General features: G+C 40.3%; 1 protein-coding gene across 1 annotated transcript; it reads left to right on the top strand.

Annotated features, from left to right (window-relative positions):
* Window positions 1-358: 358 nt before the first annotated feature.
* On the top strand, window positions 359-20,152 carry BLOC1S6 (biogenesis of lysosomal organelles complex 1 subunit 6). The gene is made up of 5 exons (XM_030318295.2): window positions 359-888; window positions 6,204-6,345; window positions 14,864-14,951; window positions 16,915-17,001; window positions 17,418-20,152. The coding sequence occupies exons 1-5, from the start codon at window positions 807-809 to the stop codon at window positions 17,535-17,537; spliced, it is 519 nt and encodes a 172-aa protein (XP_030174155.1). The 5' UTR covers window positions 359-806; the 3' UTR covers window positions 17,538-20,152.
* Window positions 20,153-22,232: the final 2,080 nt, after the last annotated feature.

Here is a 22,232-nt window from a genome sequence, read left to right as displayed (position 1 = left end):
AGTCCAACACTTAACGACTGAGCCACCCAGGCGCCCCTGCATCTGCCCATTTCTAAGTTTTTCATCAAAATCATGACAACCTCCCACAGGATCGCTGCATGGGCAGTTTCCGGTAATGGGGCTGAATTTGTCCAGTAGATACTGCAACCCAGGTCTTAAAATCATTGACCTACAATCAACAAGGGGAGACTGGAATCCTGGCAAATCCCCAGTTAGTAAGGCTGAAGCTCAAAAAGCTAAACACGGACATACACACACACACACACACACACACACACACACATATATATATATATATATATATATATATTTTTTTTTTTAATTAATAGTCCAAACCGAAGGGAAAGCACGCAGTCCTTGTTTTTAAGGTGTTTCCTTAATATGGACAAGAAACTGAAAAGCTGTGCCTCGCTTCGGTGAACAAAGCCCAACTCTGCATGGTCACACTCAACACAATCGCCAACCCACCAGGGAGCGCCCTCTCCACCCTCTCCCGGACAATCGGTCGCAGGAAGTCCCGCACAGCTAACTCTACTGACGCCACGCCCTCCACCCTTCAATGACGTCGGCGCGAAGTCCCAGGAGCGCTAGGGGGTAGTGGTCCGAGAGGTGGAAGGTGGAGGCGGAAGGTGGAGGCGGAGGCAAGAAAGAAGGCGGTGGACCGGCGGTCACACCGTCTTCCGCTTCCGTCATTTCCGGGTGCGACGGCCGCTTCTGTCCGGCTGGGCTCTGGACGCGTGGGTTGCCCCCTTACTGCCTCTGACCGTTTACACAACCGCCCCTTCCCTGTTCCCAGCGGGAAGGACATGAGTGTTCCTGGGCCGACGTCCCCGGACGGGGTCCTGGCAGGGCCACCCCACGGCCTGGGGGCCGGGGAGCCGACGCCGGGTACGTGCTACTGGGCGGGGCGGGCGGCCGGGAGCCCGGCCGCTCCGCGGGAGAGAGTAGCTTGGTCCCGAGGCTCTGGCCCCCGTGCGGAAGTGGGGAACCGCGCCCGCCCCGGTGCCCAGCTGAATGAGTGGGAAACGAAGTTTGGAGGGGAGGCAGTGTTTGGGTGGCGATTGATGGTGAGGTCATTCTGTGACTGTGTGTTGACTCCAGCACATTGTTAGTGGTTGAAGATGAATTTGCCAGAAAGTTGATCGGTTTGTAATTCAGAGAATTGATGTATTCAAGTATTATTGACTACTCACTCATGAAATGTTTTACTTACTGTCATTCCTCCAGCGGTTTTCTCAACCCGAGTTCCAAGAGAGATTTAAGCCCTAATACCCTAAGACATCCATTGCATGCAATGAATTGACTTGCTAGGCATCCTGAATGGTACTGTTTACCATTTTCGGGAGAATTGAGAAGACAGGGCATGAAAACAGTTTCTGTGTCCTCTGGTTCAGATGAGGAACCCCACATAAGAAAGGCTACAGGGTTTTCGATGTGTCGTTTCTACCTCCTGTTCTAGGAATATAGGGGTTACTTAAAAATAGTGCTTTCAGCCCTTTCTTGGTCATGCTTTTCCTCAGTGATCGCCCCCTCTTTACACTTGCATAAGCTGACTTCCTTGTGTATGTGCAGCTTGGGTCCTTCTCCGCTTGCCTTTCCGTTCGCTTGCTGGATACTTTGACATGGTTGTTTTGCACCAGCCTCACATACTGCATGTGCATGAATAAAAGTAGATGTCTGATTCCATTAGTACCAAGTCACCCTCAGTTGAAACTTTGACGGTAACTCTTGATTTTCTTCTCACTTGCCTCCTATTTCTATTTTAGTCTAGGGGATTCCACTATGCAATTTCCATCTCCTCTCTAGTTTTACTCTTCCAAGAGCAGTTGTAAGGCTATCCACCCCCAGTCTCTTACTCTTCCATTGCACGTATCCCACTGTTGTCATATCACTGCCCCACGATAAAGCTCCAGTCATGTCATTTTCTTGCTGGGAAACCTTAAAATGGCTCCTTACTACTTCCTAAGCAAAAGGGCAAACCCCTTAGCTTGACACTCAGGGATCCTCCTAGGCTGGCCAGATGGTCTTGTAGCTCACTTTTGTGTATGCCCTATGCTCCAGACCCTCCCAAACTACCTTGTCTTTCCAGAGCAATCCTATAGTCCCACCTTTCCTTATGCTGCCTTTTTTTTTTTTTTTTTAACCTATATCTTATTCCTTCTTTTAGAATTCTTACCCATTTGGAAATAGTGGCCCTCAAAGATTGTTCTGGGAGTGTAAATTGGTGCCATCTCTTAGGAAGGCAGTTTTGCAGTGTCTGTTTAAGAAATGCATAAACTCTGTCCCGTGATTCAACTTCTAAGAATTTATCCTACACAAACATTGACATAGATACGCAAAGACAAGCAAGGAAACTCCTGGCAACATTGTTTGAAATAGCAAAAAGTGAAAATAACCTAAATACCTGTCCTTAGGTATCTTAGTCTCCATGGGCTGCTGCAACTAAGTACCACAGGCCGGGTGGCTTAAACAACAGACATTTATTCCTCAAAGTTCTGGAGTTCTATGAAGTCCAGGATCTGTGTGCTGACCAGTTAGGTTCCTGGTAAGAGTCCTCTTCTGATCTTGCAGACAGCTGCCTTCTCGCCTTGCCGATACCTCACATGGTAGAGGGAGAGAGTTTGGTTTCTCTTTATCTTTTAAGGATACAACCCCATCATGGGGCCCCACCTTCATGACCTCATCTAAACTGAATTACTTCCCAAAGGTCCCACCTCCAGCTACCTTTATGTTGGAGGTTGGGGCTACAAAATAATGTAGGGGGGACACATTCAGTCCATAGCAGGGAACTAGTTAAACAAAATATAGTAGAATTCTATTCTGTTAAAAAGAATGTAGTAGACGCATATATGCTCATACGGAAAGATATCTAAGGTGTATATTTAAGAGTTGCAGAACAATATGAGTAATATTTATGATTAAAACAGGGCTTCTGCATAGGTATGCAGTGATAATTTTTTTGAAGGCTATATTGGAAACTACACAGTGACTGCATTAAGGGAGTTAGAAAGAGTTTTTTTTTTTTAAAGATTTTGTTTATTTTTTTTTTTATTTTTTTTTTTGCTATTGTTAAAGTTCTTTATTCAAAGCTACACTACAAAGCTACTGTAGTTTTTTTTTTTTTGTTCCTTTACTATAAATTTTTATTTTATTTTATTTTATTTTTTTTTTATGAAATTTATTGACAAATTGGTTTCCATATAACACCCAGTGCTCATCCCAAAAGGTGCCCTCCTCAATACCCATCACCCACCCTCCCCTCCCTCCCACCCCCCATCAACCCTCAGTTTGTTCTCAGTTTTTAACAGTCTCTTATGCTTTGGCTCTCTCCCACTCTAACCTCTTTTTTTTTTTTTAAGACAGATACCATATGGTTTCACTCTTATGTGGATCCTGAGAAACTTAACAGGAACCCATGGGGGAGGGGAAGGAAAAAAAAAAAAAAGATTTTGTTTATTTTTAAGTAATCTGCACCAAATGTGGGGCTCAAACTCGTAACCCTGAGATCAAAAGTCACATACTCTACCAGCTGAGCCAGCCAGTGTATGCTGAGAAAGAGTATTTTTACTATTAGCCTATACCTCCCCTTTCTGTGTTTTAAGCTTTTACCATGAGTAATACTTTAAAAAAAATGTTTATTTATTTTGAGAGAGAGCATGGGGGAGGGGCAGAGAGAAAGAGGGGGACAGAGGATCTGGAGCAAAGCAGGCTCCCTGCCGACCATAGACAGAAGATAGCCCAAGATGGTGCTCAAATTCACGAACCGTGAGATCATGAGATCATGACCCTGAACTGAAAAGTCAGACGCTCAACTGACTGAACCACCCAGACGCCTCCTTTTTTTTATGTTTCCCTCTGAGTTTCCATAACAGTTTCTGTTTCTCTAATGCCCCTTCTCATATATTATCATTATGATTCCCCTGTATCAAGCTCTTTGTACAGGGGGAGGGGGACTTGCTTAATTTATTCTTGTAACCTTGGAAACTAGTAGGGAGTACAGGTGTGCAACTAATGTTTCTTGTATGAGTAGGGTAAGGACCCTTTCTTTTAATCTCCCACAGTAAAGTACCTTGAACTTAGTAACTTAATGTATGTAGAGACGTAAGTCAGACTCTTCCAATTATTAACCAGAATATTGGGGTAGAGTAGGAGGAGGACTGTGAGTTAAATGTTTATATATTGTAAGGGAGACATAGTAGCTATTGTTCTTAAAGTTGAGATATCCTTATTTGGGTGTTTCTGTTTATCTGTAATACTTGTTTTCTGTATTTCCTTAAAGAGAGTTGCTGTTGTTTGCACCGTTAGTGTAATCAAGCCTTAAGCAATGGCATTAATTTTCAGATATTCTTTATTCACTTCCCATCTGATGGTACATGAATGGCAATATTTGCAAATACTCTGCTTCTTCCTGTTAAATTTTTGTTTCATTTGTGGAGTGCTTCAGTTTCTAGTTACCTCTTGTCCGTTTGAACATTGCCTTGTGATTTAGAGAATTCCAAAATTTGTTCATGTATTTCTCAGAATCAAAATAAAAACCATACTACTTTTTTTATCTATAAAAACTTACTTTGAATATGACGGCATGTTGTTTTCCTCCATCTTGCTAAATTGTAAATCTGTGGTAAAAACTATACTTGGAAGTGAGCTATAAGGAATGTGGCATGATAAATGTATTTTACATAATGATCTAATTTGATGTTACTGAGTATTACCAGATTATGATTAAATGGAGATGTTTCAGAATTTAATGTTTAAAAATGCTCTTAGAGTACAATTTTAGTAATGTGACCATCTGACTTCCTTATGTCATTAAAAAATATTTTTTTACTGTTTATTTTTGAGAGAGAGAGACAGAGCATGAACGGAGGAGAGGCAGAGAGAGAGGGAGACACAGAATCTGAAGCAGGCTCCAGGCTCTGAGCTGTCAGCACAGAGCCCCACACAGGGCCGGAACCCATGAACCGTGAGTTCATGACCTGAGCTGAAATCAGACATTCAACCGACTAAGCCACCCAGGCACCCTTTTCTCCCTAATTTTAAGCCAGTGATTCTAAAATCTTAAAAACCACTCACTGAACCATGTTTAGAAATAGTTTTGTACTTTTCTTGTAGGAGTAGTGATTGATGGTTATTCATTTTAGACATCTTTTGTTCAGGTTTTATTTTTAAGTAATCTCTCCGCTCAACGTGGGGCTCATGTTTATCTCACAACTCTGAGATAAAGAGTTGCATGCTCCATTGACTGAGCCAGTCAGGCACCCCCATTTTAGATGTTTTTGAGTGCCTGACTGCTTACACTGTTATTATTCAAAGGAAAAGCGTGAGGCGTAGTTCCTGGCACACGTCTAGATTTACATGCAATTATTATATACTATTTTCTATGGTAAATTAAGGTGCTGAGTCTCCAGAGAAGAGAAATCCTTTGAAAATCTTCTAACAATGATAAAACAGCTTCCCTTTTACATATAAATAGTATATCAAGCTTTATGAAAAGTAAATATTGACCCACATTTTTACTTACATTGAATTGAAAAAGAAATTTTTTTAGGCATTGCATTTATATGAATGTATATAGAATTTCTGCATGCTTTTGAAAGGAAGGATTTATTGCTTTCATTCAGTGACTTTTTCCTACTTTTAGGCCTCAGACTCTTAATAATCCACTGAAAACTATACATCTCTTGCCCTGAAAAATACATAAACATATAGAATATGTTTTGCATATGTTAATGTTCTTTTAATCCAGACTTTACCTTATACTAGTAGCTTAAAAACATTTTTTTGAATGCACATATCCTGTTTATTAGAGGACACTCAGAAGGTAAAGCTAAAAGAAAAGGAAGGGGGTGCCTGGGTGGCTCCATCAGTTAAGTGTCTGATTCTCGATTTCGGCTCAGGTCATGATCTCATGGTTTGTGATATTGAGCCCCGTTTTGGGTTCCAAGATGACCACACGGAGCCTGCTTGGGATTCTCTCTCCCTTTCTCCCTGGCCCTCTCCCACTTGTGTGTACATTCTCTCTCTCTCTCTCTCCCTCTCCCTCTCTCTCTCAAAATAAATAAAAGACAGGGAAGGAAGGATGCCTGTAGTGTCCTGTGTGTGTGTGCTCTGAACCTCACTGTCAGCCCCCTCCCTCACTATTACTTCTTTTACCCCTGTGTCCATTTAAAAGACTCCTACGTTTGATTTTCTTTTGGGGACAGGTTTAAGTGACACTTCTCCAGATGAAGGGTTACTAGAGGACTTGGCTGTAGAAGACAAAGCTGTGGAGCAGCTGGCAGAAGGATTGCTTTCTCACTACCTGCCAGACCTGCAGAGATCAAAACAAGCTCTTCAGGAACTCACGTGAGCTAACAAAAACCATGGTTGCACTCATTTCCCCTTTGGCATAGTTATAGTTTACTATATGTATATGTATAAGTGTATATGTATATGTATGTATATGTATATGTGTATGCTCTATTAAGGTATAATATATTGCAATATTGAATACAGTTGAGTATTTCTGTCTTTAGCGGTAGCAAATGGGAGTGAAGGAATACTTAGTAACCTAAATGTAAAAAGTGAAATGAATACTTCTAGAGTGTGTGGTCTCTTATAAGAAGTACCCCTGGGTGCTTGGGTGGCTCAGTCAGTTAAGTATCTGACTTTGGCTCAGGTCATTATCTCACAGGTTTGTGAGTTCGAGTCCCACATCAGGTGAGCTTCAGCCCTGCTTTGGGTGAGCACGATCCCTGCTTTGGGTGAACACGAGCCCTGCTTTAAGTGAGCCCCTCTCTTGTCTCTCTGTCTCCCTCTCTCTCTCCTCCTTGTGGGATTCTCTCTCTCCCTCTCTCTGCGTCACACTCACTTGTGTCCTCTCTCTCTCAAAAGGAAAGAAAAAAAAAAAAAAAGAAAAAGCCACCCCTGTATCTTGTCTAGACTCTTTGATTAGTTTTGGTGTTTTACCATCATTTTATGAAAATATTGCCTGTTGGAAGTGTTGCAAAATTGCCATGGGAGTCAGATTTGTTTTCAGTCGCTGGTTCACATGAGTTGCCAAAAATGTTTAAGTGTCTTTTTTGGGGAGGACCCATTTCTTTTCTGGTGGTCTACCAGCTAAATAAAGGATTGGAGGATACACCAAGAGAAGAACAGGATAAGGAAGAACGGAACTCGTAGAGGAGGATCAGTATGCAAAACCACACACTAACTTTATCAGCTCCCAGTCGGAAACAGTGGACCGAACTTCTGCTTCCTCTTGGGTAGGACCTTGCATGGTTGCCCAAGCTGGCCTATCATTTCTTTCTGTGGTGGTCAGCCATAAACTGGCCTGTGAGCTGCTGCTGCTGTAAGACCTACCCTTTGAAATGTTACCTTAAAGGCCTGTATTAGTGCAAAAGGAGGGAAACAATCACCCACGATGTCCATTCTGTAAATGTCAGTAAGTAATGTTATAATCCTTGGATTTGGAGGTGATAAATGAGTATGTAAGTGGAACTGTGTTCTGCTATGTGTGGCACACTACTGTAATCAGGGCGTTGGCAGCACCCTTGGTTTTCTGCTGGTTCCGATGAGATTTTTTTATCCCAAGTGTGTGGTATGCCTTGTATTTTAAAGCCGGTCAATTCATGTGGCAAAAAAGTCATAAAGATTTTGTAGGGGAGTTTGAATGAAGTAAAAGTATGATCAACTGAAGGGTGGTAAGAAACTCTGCAAGCCAAAGATATCTGGATATGTTTTGCTGGGAAGGAAGCTGGGAACCACAGTTTAATTGCAGAGTTTAACTGATGACATTGGCTAAAATGTAGTGGTTTATTTTTTTTATTAAAAAAAATTTTTTTTAACGTTTATTTATTATTGAGAGACAGATACAGAGTGTGAGCAGGGGAGGGGCACAGAGAGAGGGAGACCCAGAATCTGAAGCAGGCTCCAGGCTCTGAGCTGTCAGCACAGAGCCCGACGCGGGGCTCGAACTCACAAGCTGTGAGATCATGACCTGAGCCGCAGCTGGACGCTTAACCGGCTGAGCCACCCAGGTGCCCCTAAAATTTAGTGTTTTATTTAATTAATTAATTATTTTTATTAAAAAAAATTTTTTTTTAATGTTTATTTTTGAGAGAGATAGAGAGACAGAGCCCGAGCAGGGGAGGAGCAGAGGAGAGAGGGAGACACAGAATCCAGAGCAGGCTCTAGAGCCTGACACAGGCCTCGAACTCACAAACTGTGAGATCATGACCTGAGCCGAAGTCAGAAGCTTAGCCAGCTGAACCACCCAGGTGCCCCTAAGATTTAGTGTTTTAAATAACCCCTCTTATCTTCTGGGGCACCTAGACGACGACGACGATGATAGTAACATCAGCTACTGCTTATTGCTGTATGTTCTACTTGCCTGGCACTTTATATACCATATCTTGATCCTGACACCTGCTTTTGAAGTATTAATATTATTCCTGTTTACAGTTGAGGAAACCGAGGTTCAGAAATGTTAAGTAAACCGAAAAAGATTACATAGGTAGTGGTAGAATTAATAATGGAATATGATGAGTAAGCAGTTATTATACCTCTTTAGTATTAAGGAAAGTCACGTTTCAGAGAAAGGAAGAAGGTGTTTTCAAGCAGCTGCCTCTTTCATCCCTGTCTACAAATCCTACTGCTGATAAAGATTTAGGGGAAAGAGTACTGGATGGAGTGAAGCATCCTGACTGTTGTCAAACAGTTTAATTTTCATTAAGCCACTTTAAGTTACAGAAACAGGCCCACAGAGGTGAAGGAAGAGGTTGTGGTAGATACAAGTTAAGTTTACTTTGTAGCTAGTAATGGGAAGACCGGGAACAAAACTAACTTTATATATAAGAAAGGTTATGAATGTTCTTTTGCATGTATTTGTCATTTTAAGAACCCCTGGAAAGAAAGAAAAGAGGGAGTCTGGGATTTAGGCCCTAAAAGTCTCTGGCAAGGTACAATCATAAGTAGCCTTAGTGTCGTTCCTTTTGAGATAAGCCACACTTGGACCGTCCAAGGAAATAGCTTTTTTCTCAGAGGATCATGCCCCAGATACTGCATTGATACTGCCTGGTCACTCCCAGCACATTTACTACAGATGATACAAAACTTTAAGGAAAAGGAAGGCGAGTCATTTCTACCTGATATTGAAGCTAAATATTCTGTGGAACCTTTTTCTAGAGTGTCTAGACTTATGGATCATGAAAACACTGTACTTATAATTACTGTTTTATTATTATTACTTTTTTTTTTTTTTTTTTTTTAGGGAGAGAGAGAGTGCAAGCAGGGAGAGGGGCAGAGGGAGAGAGAGAGAGAATCTTAAGCAGGTTCCACACTCAGTGCAGAGCCCAATGCAGGACTCAATCCTATGACCATGGGATCATGACTTGAGCCGAAATTGAGAGTTGTACACTCAACTGACTGAGCCACGCAGGCACCCCTAATTACCATTTTATTATAAAGAATACAGATCAGGACCAGCCAAATGAAGAGACACATAGGGGAAGGTGTGGGAGTATATCCACCCCAGAGCTTCTGTGGCTTCTTCTAGTGAAATTAGGGCATGTTACCCTCTTGGCACATCGATGTGTTTACCAACCAGGAAGCTCTACTGAGCCTCAGTGTTTAAAGTTTTTATTGCTGCTTCACTCTGTGAGCACAACTGATTGAATCATTGGCTATGTAATTGAACTCACTCTCCAGCCCCCCTCCTACAACCTCTCTTCTCTGGAGAATGGACTGATATCACGTGGCTCAAAGCCCCAACCCTGGGACCACATGATTGATCTTTCTGGCATGAGCAGCCCCCAGCCTGAAGCTCTAGGGGCCCACCATATGTCACCTCATTAGCATAAACTCTGGTGTGCTTGAAGAGGGGTTCATGACTAATGAAGATACTTCTATCATTTGAGAAATTACAGAAGTCTTAGAATAGACATACCAGGAACCTGGGACAAAGATCAGACAAATTCATGCTTATACAATAAATGTTTATTCAGATTTTTTGCCTGTTTTTTGTTTTCTTAAGTTTATGTATTTATTTTGAGGTGGGGAGGGGCAGAGAGAGAGAGGAAGAGAAAGAATCCTAAGCAGGCTTTGCAGTGTCAGCATGGAGCCTGATACTGGGCTCGATATCACAAACTGAGATCACGACCTGAGCCGAAATCAAGAGTCGGACACTTAACTGACTGAGCCACCCAGCCGCCCCTCTTTTGCCTATTTTTTTTTTTTTATTATTTTTTTTTTTAAAAAAAAATTTTTTTTTCAACGTTTATTTATTTTTGGGACAGAGAGAGACAGAGCATGAACGGGGTAGGGGCAGAGAGAGAGGGAGACACAGAATCGGAAACAGGCTCCAGGCTCTGAGCCATCAGCCCAGAGCCTGACGCGGGGCTCGAACTCACGGACCGCGAGAACGTGACCTGGCTGAAGTCGGACGCTTAACCGACTGCGCCACCCAGGCGCCCCTCTTTTGCCTATTTTTTAACTGGGTTGTTTATTTTCTTTTTTAAAACTGTTTATTTATTTTTTGAGAGAGAGAGAGAGAGAGGATGTGCATGTACATGTGCATTGGGGAGGGGCAGAGACAGGGAGACAGAGGATCAGGAGCAGGCCCTGGCTGTCAGCGCAGAGCCTGACTCAGGACTCAAACTCATGAACCATGAGACCATGACCTGAGCCATGACCTGACCCAAAGTCAAATGCTTAACTGACTGACCCACCCAGGTGCCTTGGGTTATTATTTTCTTACTGTTGAGTTTTAAGTGTTCTTTGTATACTTTGATACAAATCCTTTATATGTCTTACAAATATTTTCTCCAAGCATGTGGCTTGTCTTTGTACTTTTAAGAGTGTCTTTTACAGAGCAGAATTTTTAATTTTAAAAGTCTGACTTACCAATTTTTTTAAAGTTTTTTTTTTTATGTTTATTTATTTTTGAGAGAGCTGTAGTGGGGGAGGGGCAGAGTGAGGGGTATAGGATCTGAAGGGGGCTCTGCGCTGACAGGCTGACAGCCGTGATGCCGATGATGCGGCTCGAACTCAAGAACTGTGAGATCATGACCTGAGCCAAAGTTGGACACTTAACCGACCGGACCTCCCAGGTGCCTCTTAAAGTTTTGTTTTGTTTTTTTAATGTTTATTTATTTCTTTTGAGAGAGAGAGAGAGAGAGAGAGAATATCCCAAGCAGGAGAGAGAGAGAGAGAGAGAGAGAGAGAGAGAGAGAGAGAGAGAGAGAGAATATCCCAAGCAGGCTCTGTGCTGTTAGCTCAGAGCCTGATGTGGGGCTTGATCCCACAAACCATGAGATCATGACCTGAGCCTAAATCAAGACTCAGACACTTAACCAGACTGAGCCACTTAATTTTTTTTTCATGGATCATGATTTTGATATTTCATGTAAAAATTCGTCACCGAATCAAGGTCACCTAAGATTTTCTCCTGTGTTTTCTTCTAGATGTTTTAGGGTTTTACTTTTTATATTTAGACCTATGGTCCATTTTGAGTTAATTCTTATGAAATTGTAAGGTCTTTGTTTAGGTTAATTTCTTTGCACGTCAGTGTCCAGTTGTTCGCTCGCATTTGTTGAAAAGACTAGCCTGAATCCACTGCATTGTCTGTGCTCTTTTGTCAAAGAGGAGTTGACTGTATTTGTGTGGATCTATTTAAGAGCTTTCTATACTGTTGCATTGATGTGTCTGTTTTACCGATATCATGCTGTTTTGATTTCTGTAGTTTTGCAGTAAATCTTGAAATTGGGTAGCGTAAGTCTTCCAGCTTTGTTCTTATTCATTGTGTTTTGGCTATTCTTGGTCTTTGCCTTTCTATGTGAATTTTAGAATCAGTTTGTTGATATCTCCAAAATAACTTGGTGTGGTTTAAATTGAGATTGCATAGATTCCATAGATCAAGTTGGGAAGAATTGGGAGGATAACAATATTGAGTTTCTTATTCCATGTACTTGCAATATCTGTTACTTGGATCTTTTAAAATTTATTTCATTGGAGTTTTATAGTTTTTGCTTATAGCTCCTGTACATATTTTGTTAGATTTATATCAAAGTATTTCATGTGAGGTATTGATTTTTCTAATTTTTCTAATTATTCACTGCTGACTTTTATACATTAACCTGATATCCTCCTGAAACCTTGCTATACTCACATATTTTGTTGATTCTTTGGGATTTTCCACATGGGCAATCATCTGTGAACAAAGACAGTTTTATTTCTTCCTTTCCAGTCTGTATACATTTTATTTCCTTTTCTTGTCTCATTACATTAGCTAGAGCTTCCAGTACGATGTTGAATAGGAATAGGGAGCAGACATCCTCTCCTTACTCCTGATCATAAAGGGAAAGTGTCTAGTTTCTCACAAGTGTGATGTTAGCTGTAGTTTTTTTTTTAATGTTCTTTATCAAGTTGAGGAAGTTCCTCTCTCTAGTTTGTTGAGAGTTTTTAATCGTGAATGGGTGTTGGACTTTGTCAAATGTCTTTTCTACATCATATAATAGTACCAAATGATTTTTCTTCTTTAGTCAGTTGATGTGCTGGATCACACTGATTGATTTTCAAATGTTGAACTGGCTTTGAATACTTGGAATAAATCTCATTTGATTGTGGTGTATAATTCTTTTTATATATTGTTGGATTTGTTTTGTTAATATTTTGTGGAGGATTTTTCCATCTCTGTTCATAAAAGATACTGGTCTAGAGATGCTTGGGTGGCTCAGTCAGTTAAGTGTCTGACTCTTGATCTCAGCTCAGGTCTTTATCTCAGGGTGGTGAGTTCAGGCCCTGCTTTGAGTTCTGTGTTGTATGTAGAGCCTACTTTAAAAAAAGATACTGGTCTACGGTTTTCCTTTCTTGTAATATCTTTATCTGGTTTTGGTTTTCACGTAATGTTGGCCTCGTAGAATGAGTTAGGAAGTGCTCCCTCTGCCTTGGCTTTGCTGGAAACTATTGTGGAGAATTTGTGTAATTCCTTCCTTAAATATTTGGCAGAAATTAAGTGTGAAGCCATCTGGTCCTGGCATTTTCATTTCTGGAAGGTTATTACTTACTGACTGAATTCCTTTAACAAATGTAGACCTACTTAGATGATCTGTGTCTCCTTGTGTGAGTTTTGGAAGTTTGTGTCTTTCAAGGAATTAGTCATTTCCATCTGAGATATCAATTTGTGGACAGAGTTGTTGGAGGTATTCTTTTATGGTCCTTTTAATGTCCATGGAGTCAGTGATGGTTTCTCTTCTATAAGTCATGTTAGTAATTTGTGTCCTCTCTCTTTTTCTTTGTGAGCCTGGCCAGAGGTTTATCCATTTTATTGATCTTTTGAAGAACCAACTTTTGGTTTCATTGATTGTTCTTTACCGTTTTCTAGTTGTAACAGTGTCATTGCTTTCCTGTTTACGCGGGATCATTGACTTGCTGGCTTCTTCTTATTTGTTCTATATTTCACTTTCTGTGGTCTCTAGTCAGAGCTGAAGGGACAAACTTGTGACCTGTGGGATTTGCCAAACTTACTGCTGGATGGTGGAGATGTTGTAACTGCTTTTCATTCTCTGCATTGCTATTTTTTTCATCATTGTTCTCTGTTTAGCATAGCTTCACAAGCAAATCACGTCATATTTTGCTTTGCCTGTAGTATTCTTTAAAATGTTTAGAGGCGCCTGGGTGGCTCAGTCAGTTAAGCATCATGATGTCAGCTCAGGTCATGATCTCGCAGTTTGTGAGATTGAGTCCCTGCGTCAGGCTCTGTGCTGACAGCATGGAGCTGCTTGGGATTCTCTCTCTCTCTCTCTCTCTCTCTCTCTCTCTCTCTCTCTCTCTCTGTGTGTGTGTGTCCCTCTCCAGCTTGTGCACCCATGTGCACTCTCTCTCTCTCAAAATAAATAAATAAACCTTAAAAAAATTGTTTTAATGTTTAATTCAGTGGCCCCTCAGTGTTTCTGATCCCGTGAGCCTGGCATTGGTTGATCCGGAGAGGGACGTCAGGAAAGTTGGCTTCTATTCCTCAATAAAAGGATTTGAATCAGAATTTTCATGAGGAACCTTAGAAGTTACCTGGTGTGAGCTTCCCACTTTATAAATAAAGAAATTTAGGCCCAGGAAAATAAATTTCCAAGATTATACAACTGGTTATTGGTGGGGCATCTTGTGATTCCTGGTCCTGTTTTTTCATCTTCTTACTACCCTCTTCTGATTTAGTATAACTTGATACTGCATTTTCCCCAACTCTAATCTAAAAAGTCATGGCTCCCCAGAGCACCTGGGTGGCTCAGGCGGTTGAGCATCAGACTTCAGTTCAGGTCACGATGTCACGTTTCAGGAGTTCAAGCTCAAGCTCGCTGCTGCCGAGGGAGGCACAGAATCAAGCAGGCTCCAGGCTCTGTCTGAGCCATCAGCCCAGAGCCCGATGTGGGGCTCGAACTCACGGACCGCAAGATTGTGACCTGAGCTGAAGACGGATGCTTAACCGACTGAGCCACCCAGGCGCCCCTCAACTTAATTTTTACTTTTGACATTAACCAAGATGAAATGTGATTCCTCTTTAAAAAAAGTTTTTTTTTAATGTTTATTTATTTTTGAGAGAGAGAGAGAGAGAGAGAGAGAGAGAGAGAGAGAGAGAGACACAGTGTGAGCAGGGGCAGGGGAGGGGCAAAGAGAGAGGGAGACATAGAACTGGAAGCAGGCTCCAGGCTCCACGCTGTCAGCACAGAGCACAACGTGGGGCTCAAACTCACAAACTGTGAGATCATGACCTGAGCCGAAGTTGGATGCTTAACCGACTGAGCCACCCGGGCGTCCTAAATGTGATTCCTTTTTAATGAACCAGCACTTAATAGTATGTATGGTTTATTTTGGCTATGTGCTTTTGTTTCAGACAGAACCAAGTTGTATTACTAGACACACTGGAACAAGAGATTTCAAAATTTAAAGAATGCCATTCTATGTTGGATATTAATGCTTTGGTAAGTATGATGTGAGTTGACATAGCTTAATGACATCTTGGCTTAGAAATAATTAGGTTTTTCCTGTGCGACGTTGTAGTTTGGTATGTTTAGGATCTTTTCCTCTAAATTTTTTTTTAACATTTTTTTAAAAGTTTATTTATTTATTTTGAGGCGGGGGGGGGCGGGGGGAGAGAATCCCAAGCAGGCTCTGCGCCAGCAGCACGGAGCCCAATGCAAGGCTTGAACCCACAACTGTGAGATCATGACCTGAGCCAAAACCAGGAGCTGGACACTTAACTGACTGAGTCACCCAGGCACCCATTTTCTCTAATTTTTAAATTTTAGAATTTGTCCTTTAATGGGAAACCTTGATTTACTTTACTAGAACTTCTGTTGTCTTGACTTGTTATCTTTCAGATGTTGAGCCTATAGTAGGAAAAGGAACTTATTTGTGACAGTCTGGAATAGATGTGCTCATAGTTAAAGACTTCTAAAAGGGAACTAAAAGTAAGGAACTTTTGGGGTACTGTTTTCCCTTAAGGAAAGTGCATCTTTCCTAATCAATTACATGGCTTTTTTAAAACCAGCATTTTGTTTAATTGTATGGCCCATTCATAATGCCATCACAAATTAATACTGAAATGGACTCTTTGGGGATCCTTTATAGACGCTTTATATCTTTCAGTATATATGATAGTAGTTGAGTTTCATCAGAAGCTTTATAGTTTTTTGATGAGAGGAACTGCTACTCTTTATTTTAAGAAACAGGGAATTGACAAAAATAAGGAACTTGTGGCTACCTTTCTCTTCACCTCAACGTGAAGCAGTAGCTTGGTTTGCATGATTTTGTAGACTTTTATATGAATGTCAAAAAATGAGCTTTCTGTTGGACAAATGTGGCTCATTAATTTTTCCCTTTATTATAATCAAAAACAAGTCTGTTTTCTCTTGCATTAGGCAGAAGCCTGGGGTAGTAAATGCAAAGTTTTCTGACTTGTGAAGGAGGTGGACAAGGCTACACTGACCTACTTGTGTCTTCCCCACTGAGTTCATATTGCAGCAGAATGAGTATTTGCTGAGTGAATGAATGATAAATGAATGAACCAAGCATATGTAATAGTGTTGCTTCAGTCTGAAGGGGCAGAAACTGTCTTCCTGTTTTTTCCTCTCTCAGCCCAAGTGGTTCGATTATCATTCAGGAACTGAAAACTCTGAGGCCCAGAGAGAGAGGGAGAGGGTCTGGAAGCTCTAGAGCTCATCAGACTAAGACTTTACTTGTAGATACATGAAGGCTGCTAATTTCTCTACTGACACTCCTCTTATTACCTGGTCTCTGTCTGTTACCCTTGGCTCCTGAGAATGAGGTGCTTTTTTCTTTCTCTCCCATCCCTGGCTGAGATGGAAAAGTCTATACATACCATGGCTTGGGAAGACAAGTGTCCTTACAGAGGTTGTTCTGCTTGGTCTCGCTTTAGAAGCCCCAGGAACATGACCAGATTTGTCCACAGCCCTCCCAGGATTCTCTGACCACAGCTTGGTTTTTCCTGATGGGCGGATACTTTACTTCAGTTGTCCTGTTCTCCTTTGTGAAGACAGTAGAGTGTTGTACTTTTTCTCAAATGAAACTCATAGCATTATTGGATAGTCTTACTAAAAGTTTAGGATTATATTGCATGTTTTTAAAGCACAGTGTTACCTGTACACAATATAAATGTCTATTTTATGTTTAGTAACTTTTTTTTTTATCAGTTTGAACTGAATCAAGTGTTATCAAATACCTACTAAAGGCTTAAATAAAATTTGAATTTTGGAATGAAAATGTGGAGATAATTAAGGCTTTAAAAAAATGTGGCCAATTTAGGCAGAGTGAACAGTAATTTATTATTCATCCATCTTACTCTTTCAGTCTATTTTTTTCCCCCCTTTTAAACAAACTTTGGCCTATTTGAACTTGACTTTTCATTTCCTTTTCCATATTTAGTTCACTGAAGCTAAACACTATCATGCCAAGTTGGTGAATATAAGAAAAGAGATGCTGATGCTTCATGAAAAGACATCGAAGTTAAAAGTGAGTTGAAAATTGTTTCACATTCTTTATAGAAGTGGAGGTTTAATTGTTTTTTCAAGTATTCATTTTCTGACTTCTTATGTACCCATATGCAATAACATAATTCATGGTACATTGTTTTCCTTTAAAACATACTCTTTTGAACCCCACTCTGGGCTTTTCTACTAATAGCTGGGCTGAGGAGCTCATATTTTCATTGTCACAGCAGTTCTCAGTCAGTAAGAGTTTGGAGTAAGAAATTAAATTTTGTGTGTGTGTTGAGGGGGACTTAAATTACCCAGAACAGGCTTAAAAGTTAAATATGAAACTCAGTAATGCCTATGGATTACCTCAAGTCAAAGCACTGCTACTTTTAAATTAGGCCATAACAGATAAGCTTTGATTGTTCTCTTGGTTTAAAATTTTTTTTGACATAGAAAAGAGCACTTAAACTGCAACAGAAGAGGCAAAAAGAAGAGTTGGAAAGGGAGCAGCAACGGGAGAAGGAATTTGAAAGAGAAAAGCAGTTAACCGCCAAACCAGCAAAGAGGACCTGAGAAGCTGAGTGTGTCTGTGTTCTTCCTCCCCCTGCCCCCCGTTACTTGCATGCAGGGCAGCCCAGGTGTGGGCTGGAGTGAAGGTAGTGCCTTACACCATCGGCCCGGCTCACGTTTGCAGTCCTTTTCCCGGGAGTGCTGTCTCCGGATCTTCATTTCCACCATCAAGGAGCTTTTTGCCCCAAGTAGAGGACAAAATGTCACTCGCTTTGAGTCTTTGAATGTAATTTTTCAACTTCTGTTTTGCATCATTTTTAAATTCCTTACTTTGGCTTTGCATCATTTATCAACGGGAAAATGGTTTGATTGCTTTAATAGTCTAGACTCTAAGTGATTAAAAACTAGTATTTTTTAGCTTCTTGAGAAGTGTGGATTGAAAAGATTCCATTTCTTTTATGACTTGCCTTTCTGGCAATATAGTGCTGGTTTTTGGTAATTGCTTTATCGTTGCTTGGTTCAGAAGAAATGCCAACCGTTTAAGCACATGTGCCCATGGAGAAGAGGTGGTGTAAGCCTTTGTGAAGAACACGATAGAGAAATGCATAATGGGAAATAATAGCATCTTAGACGTCGGACAGATGGGCAAGATTCCAGATAGATTCTGCTAACTGTATGCTCTGTCTGCTTCCTAGCGTTGTTGCTCTTTAGTTTTTACGTATTCTCTGCGTTCAGAGTCGATTCTCTCTACTTCTAAAGTTTGGCAAGGCTGGTAGAGCTGTCACACACACAAATATGCTGAAATATTTCGAATACTTAGTAAGAGTCATCACACACTGAGATACAGTTGCCAGATTGATAAGATACGAGTCCAGCTTTCCAAATGGAAGTTCTCGCTAGCTCTGTCCATCCACTGATTTGCTGTGTGGCCTTACATGTAGTTACTTTTTCTGTGCTTTAAAAAAAGTTCTTAAAGTAGAATGATATCTTTACCCACTACCCATGTTATAGATAATGACAAGAATGGTGGAAAATTAGCAAATAGCTTCTTCACAAGAGACAGCATGATACCTTTAGTATTTGCTAGATTTTCCCCCTCAGTAGTTTCAGTAGGAACTTATGTGAGGAAATATTAGGAAGTTTCATTTTCTAAAATTGAGAGTATATTATTAATTGTTTTAGTATTATTTAATATCCAACTGGTCTCCAATCTATATTACATAGAGACTGTACAGAACCTATAAAGGTGTATGCTTAGAATGTGTATCTTTTATAGTCTCTGTTACATTTTGGTAAGCTGGAATCACTACCTCTGATCTCATATCAGGCTAATTAATGATGGAGAGGGCATTAGATTTAAGCTGATTGCTAAAAACTGGTCTGTTTGAAGGTTTACAGTTTTGGGAAAGCTGTTCCCTTCTTTGATGAATGAATTATGATCTCACAATTTACTTGACTTTGACCTTATATTAAGAATATAAATACATTTTATTTTAAAAGGCTACATTTGTCCTCAAACACTAGCTAAAACTGCCTAGGGCAGGATTCATTAGCGCTTGTGGGAAAATGTCACTTAAATTGCTGAATGAACTCCTCTGTAAAGGCTGTGCACTGTTTCTCAGAGTGTTTTATGGGCCAGCTGCATTAAATGCTGGTTCCTGGACACCGCTCTCAATCTGCTGAAGCAAATCTGTTTGTTTTGTCTTTTTTTTTTTTAAGTTTCCCCACATGATTCTGATGTACCTTAAAAGTTGAGACCACTGGTCCAGTGGTCTAGGTCAGAGGTTCCCACACTAGACTGTATGCCACTGTCACCTGGGAACTTAAAACAGACATTCTGGAAGATTCTTACTCGTTAGTTCTGAGGTGGGGTCCATGCAAATTTTGAAGAGCTCCCACATAATTCTGATGCGGGGAACCACTGGTCTAGAATGTCTAGTGATTTATATTTATAAGAAATGAAATAGCTTAAAAGCTACCCAATAACTCTTGGGATTAATCTTATGAAATAAATTCTGAACTGCTTTTGATAGAAAGTTAGATTTAAGACTGAAATAGATAGCAGGCAGGAAATAGATATAGAATTCTGGTTAATTAATTGAACTTTTGCGACCTATGTTAAAATAAATCATGCTTATTGAATGAGTGACAAGGCACATATACTTTTAGAATTGTATTTAAGATTTGAAGTTTTTTTTTTTTAAATGTCAAGGACATATATTAGCAACCACTATTTTTAGGTCAGTTGTAAATCAAAAGTACTGTTACATTGGTAATTACAATCTAACACTTGAGCTGTATTTCAGTAGCATAGAAACATATCTTACTGACTAAACCTAAATGGAATCCTTCTAGTAGTCTTGCTGTATTTTTGCACAGTATAATGAATTGGTACTTGGGTTGGTTGTTTGGTTGAAAAAAATTGCCTTTGTTTTGAACTATATCACGTATGTACTGAACTAAAATGATGAGAGTTAATTTTGTATTTACTTTGCAGTAGGTAATATGTAAAGATGCAGACATTGAATGTAATATGGATTGTGTCTGCAGTGAGTTTTTGAGTGGGTACAGTTTATAAATATGCCAGTTATACACCCTTGTACATTTGTCTGATTTTGAACTTGTACAATGAGAACTACTTTTTACACATTTAATAAAAAAAAAAAAAAGTCTCTGAACTATCCCATGTCATTTATCCAGCACCGTTTTGTTCATAGCACTGTATACCTCCCTTTATGTTTCTTATTTTAAGCATTTCACTCCTTTGCTTTCCCCTCCTGTCATCTTTCTGTTAATGTTCTCTGTAGATTGTATCACAAAATGAGTGGTCCACTCATGGAATCCTTTTCAGAAAGGTGATAGAAAGTGTTGTGAAAAGAGTCTGGGTGAAACAACCCAACTTCATAAAGTTATTTACTATCTGAGAATAGAAATAATAACTACACATTTTAGTAATTTGGTAGGAAGTGCTTCATAAGGATCCCTGCATGAATCGCCTGTAAATAATGAAAATTTCTAGCTAATAGGATACCTGGGTGGCTCAGTAAGTTAAGCATCTAACTCTTGATTTTGGCTCAGGTCATGATCTCACGGTTCGTGGGTTTGAGCCCCACTCTGTACTGACAGCATGGAACCTGCTTTGGATTCTCTCTCTCTGTCTCCCTCCCTCCCTCTCTCTCTCTCTCTCTCTCTCTGTCCTGTCCCCCACTGCCCTCTCAAAAATATATAGATATTTAAATTTAAATTTGTGTAACCCGTGAGTCCGTGGACTTCTGTGGATGGCCTTTGGAGGGGACATGAACTCTCATGAATCCCTTGTAGAATTTTGTATGTGTTTCCCAGGATTGGGTCTGTAGATTTCATTAGATTCTCTTATGTACATGTAAAATTTCCTTCAAAGCAATGATCCTTAATCATTAAACCTCCAAACTTCACTGTGAATATTAAAAAAAAGTTACTTAGTTTCTAGGTTTTCCTTTTGGATGAAGATAGTTCAGTTTTTTTGTTTGTTTGTTTTTTGTTTTTCAAACTCACTCAAAACCCAGAGATCAAGAATTGCATGCACTACCAACTGAGACTGTCAGGCACCCCGATAGTTCCTGTATTATGTACTTGTTCAAAGACTGTGTTTATACGGATTAATCAGTTATTTGAGATTTGCTCTGTTGCACATTCATACTGTTTCAGCTCTGTTTTGCATGTATGTGGCCAGATGCCACCTAGTCTTCAGGTTAGCATTTGGGTGAGGGCAGGTTTATTTCAAAGCCATTGAGAGAGTGAAGAGAGTAGTCAAGGGAGACAGTTTTAACGGCTAGTTTAAAAAGCACTTAAAGCAAAAATTCCAAAAAACGCAATGTGAAGGAAGGGCAGTCAAAGAGAGGGTAGGGAAAATTTGGAGCAGTGTGGGAGTGGTAATCAAGAAAGATGGTTGTTTTTCAGTAGCTCGATGTCGGGAACTGGAAAAAAAAAAAAAGGAAAGGCAAGAGTGAAGTAGAAGGGGAGGCAATGTATCTTTTGTAGACCCGTGTATCCTGAAAATAAGGGAAGTTGATAGGCATGTACAGAATAATAAATTAGTAATATTCACCAATTTAGGATAAGGTCGCCCCCTACTGTCACTTCATTGTAAATTGGAGAGAAAGTTCTAGCCTGCTGTTCCTTCCGGTTTCGATCATGAAGACACTCTGTTCTCAATGTGTTTCAGGCCTGCAGTGCTCAAATCTGGATAAGGATGGGGCTGAAAATGTCTGAGTGCGTATGGGTGTTGCTCACTCCTATTCTAGGCTTGACTTTTATTCCAACTTTGGAAAAGACAGTCAAAAAGTATATTGAACACTGCAAGGGAATACTAAGTAACAAAATTGTGATGTGTGTTTAGACCTGAACATTCCTGGCCTCTGCTTTGATCCTAAAACTTTGCAGTATGTAGGGCCTTAGAAGTAGTCGTTAGGATTGTGGACTCTGAAGTCAGACTGCTGTGGTTTATATTTGGGCTTGGACTTGCCTGACCCCTGTGTACCTTACTTTCCTAAGCTGTAAGGTTGGGATAAATGTTTCTGGGTTTATAAGTTAGAAGATTTTACGATATCCACAGGAAAACAAACTAGTTAGAGCTCACGAACTGTTGGACGTTGTAGTATCTTGATGGCACATATCCACGTGGGGGTCTTGGTGCTTATTTTGCCCCTTTTTACATGTTTTTTGCTCACAGGGTTTCTGTTGCCTAGGATCCTTCATCCTCTAATGTTTATTACCTGT

This window comes from Lynx canadensis, chromosome B3, assembly GCF_007474595.2.
Source record: "Lynx canadensis isolate LIC74 chromosome B3, mLynCan4.pri.v2, whole genome shotgun sequence".
NCBI classification, from domain to species: domain Eukaryota; kingdom Metazoa; phylum Chordata; class Mammalia; order Carnivora; family Felidae; genus Lynx; species Lynx canadensis.
The sequence above is the reverse complement of the archived record's forward strand: the minus strand, read 5'-3'. Positions and strand labels throughout refer to the sequence as shown.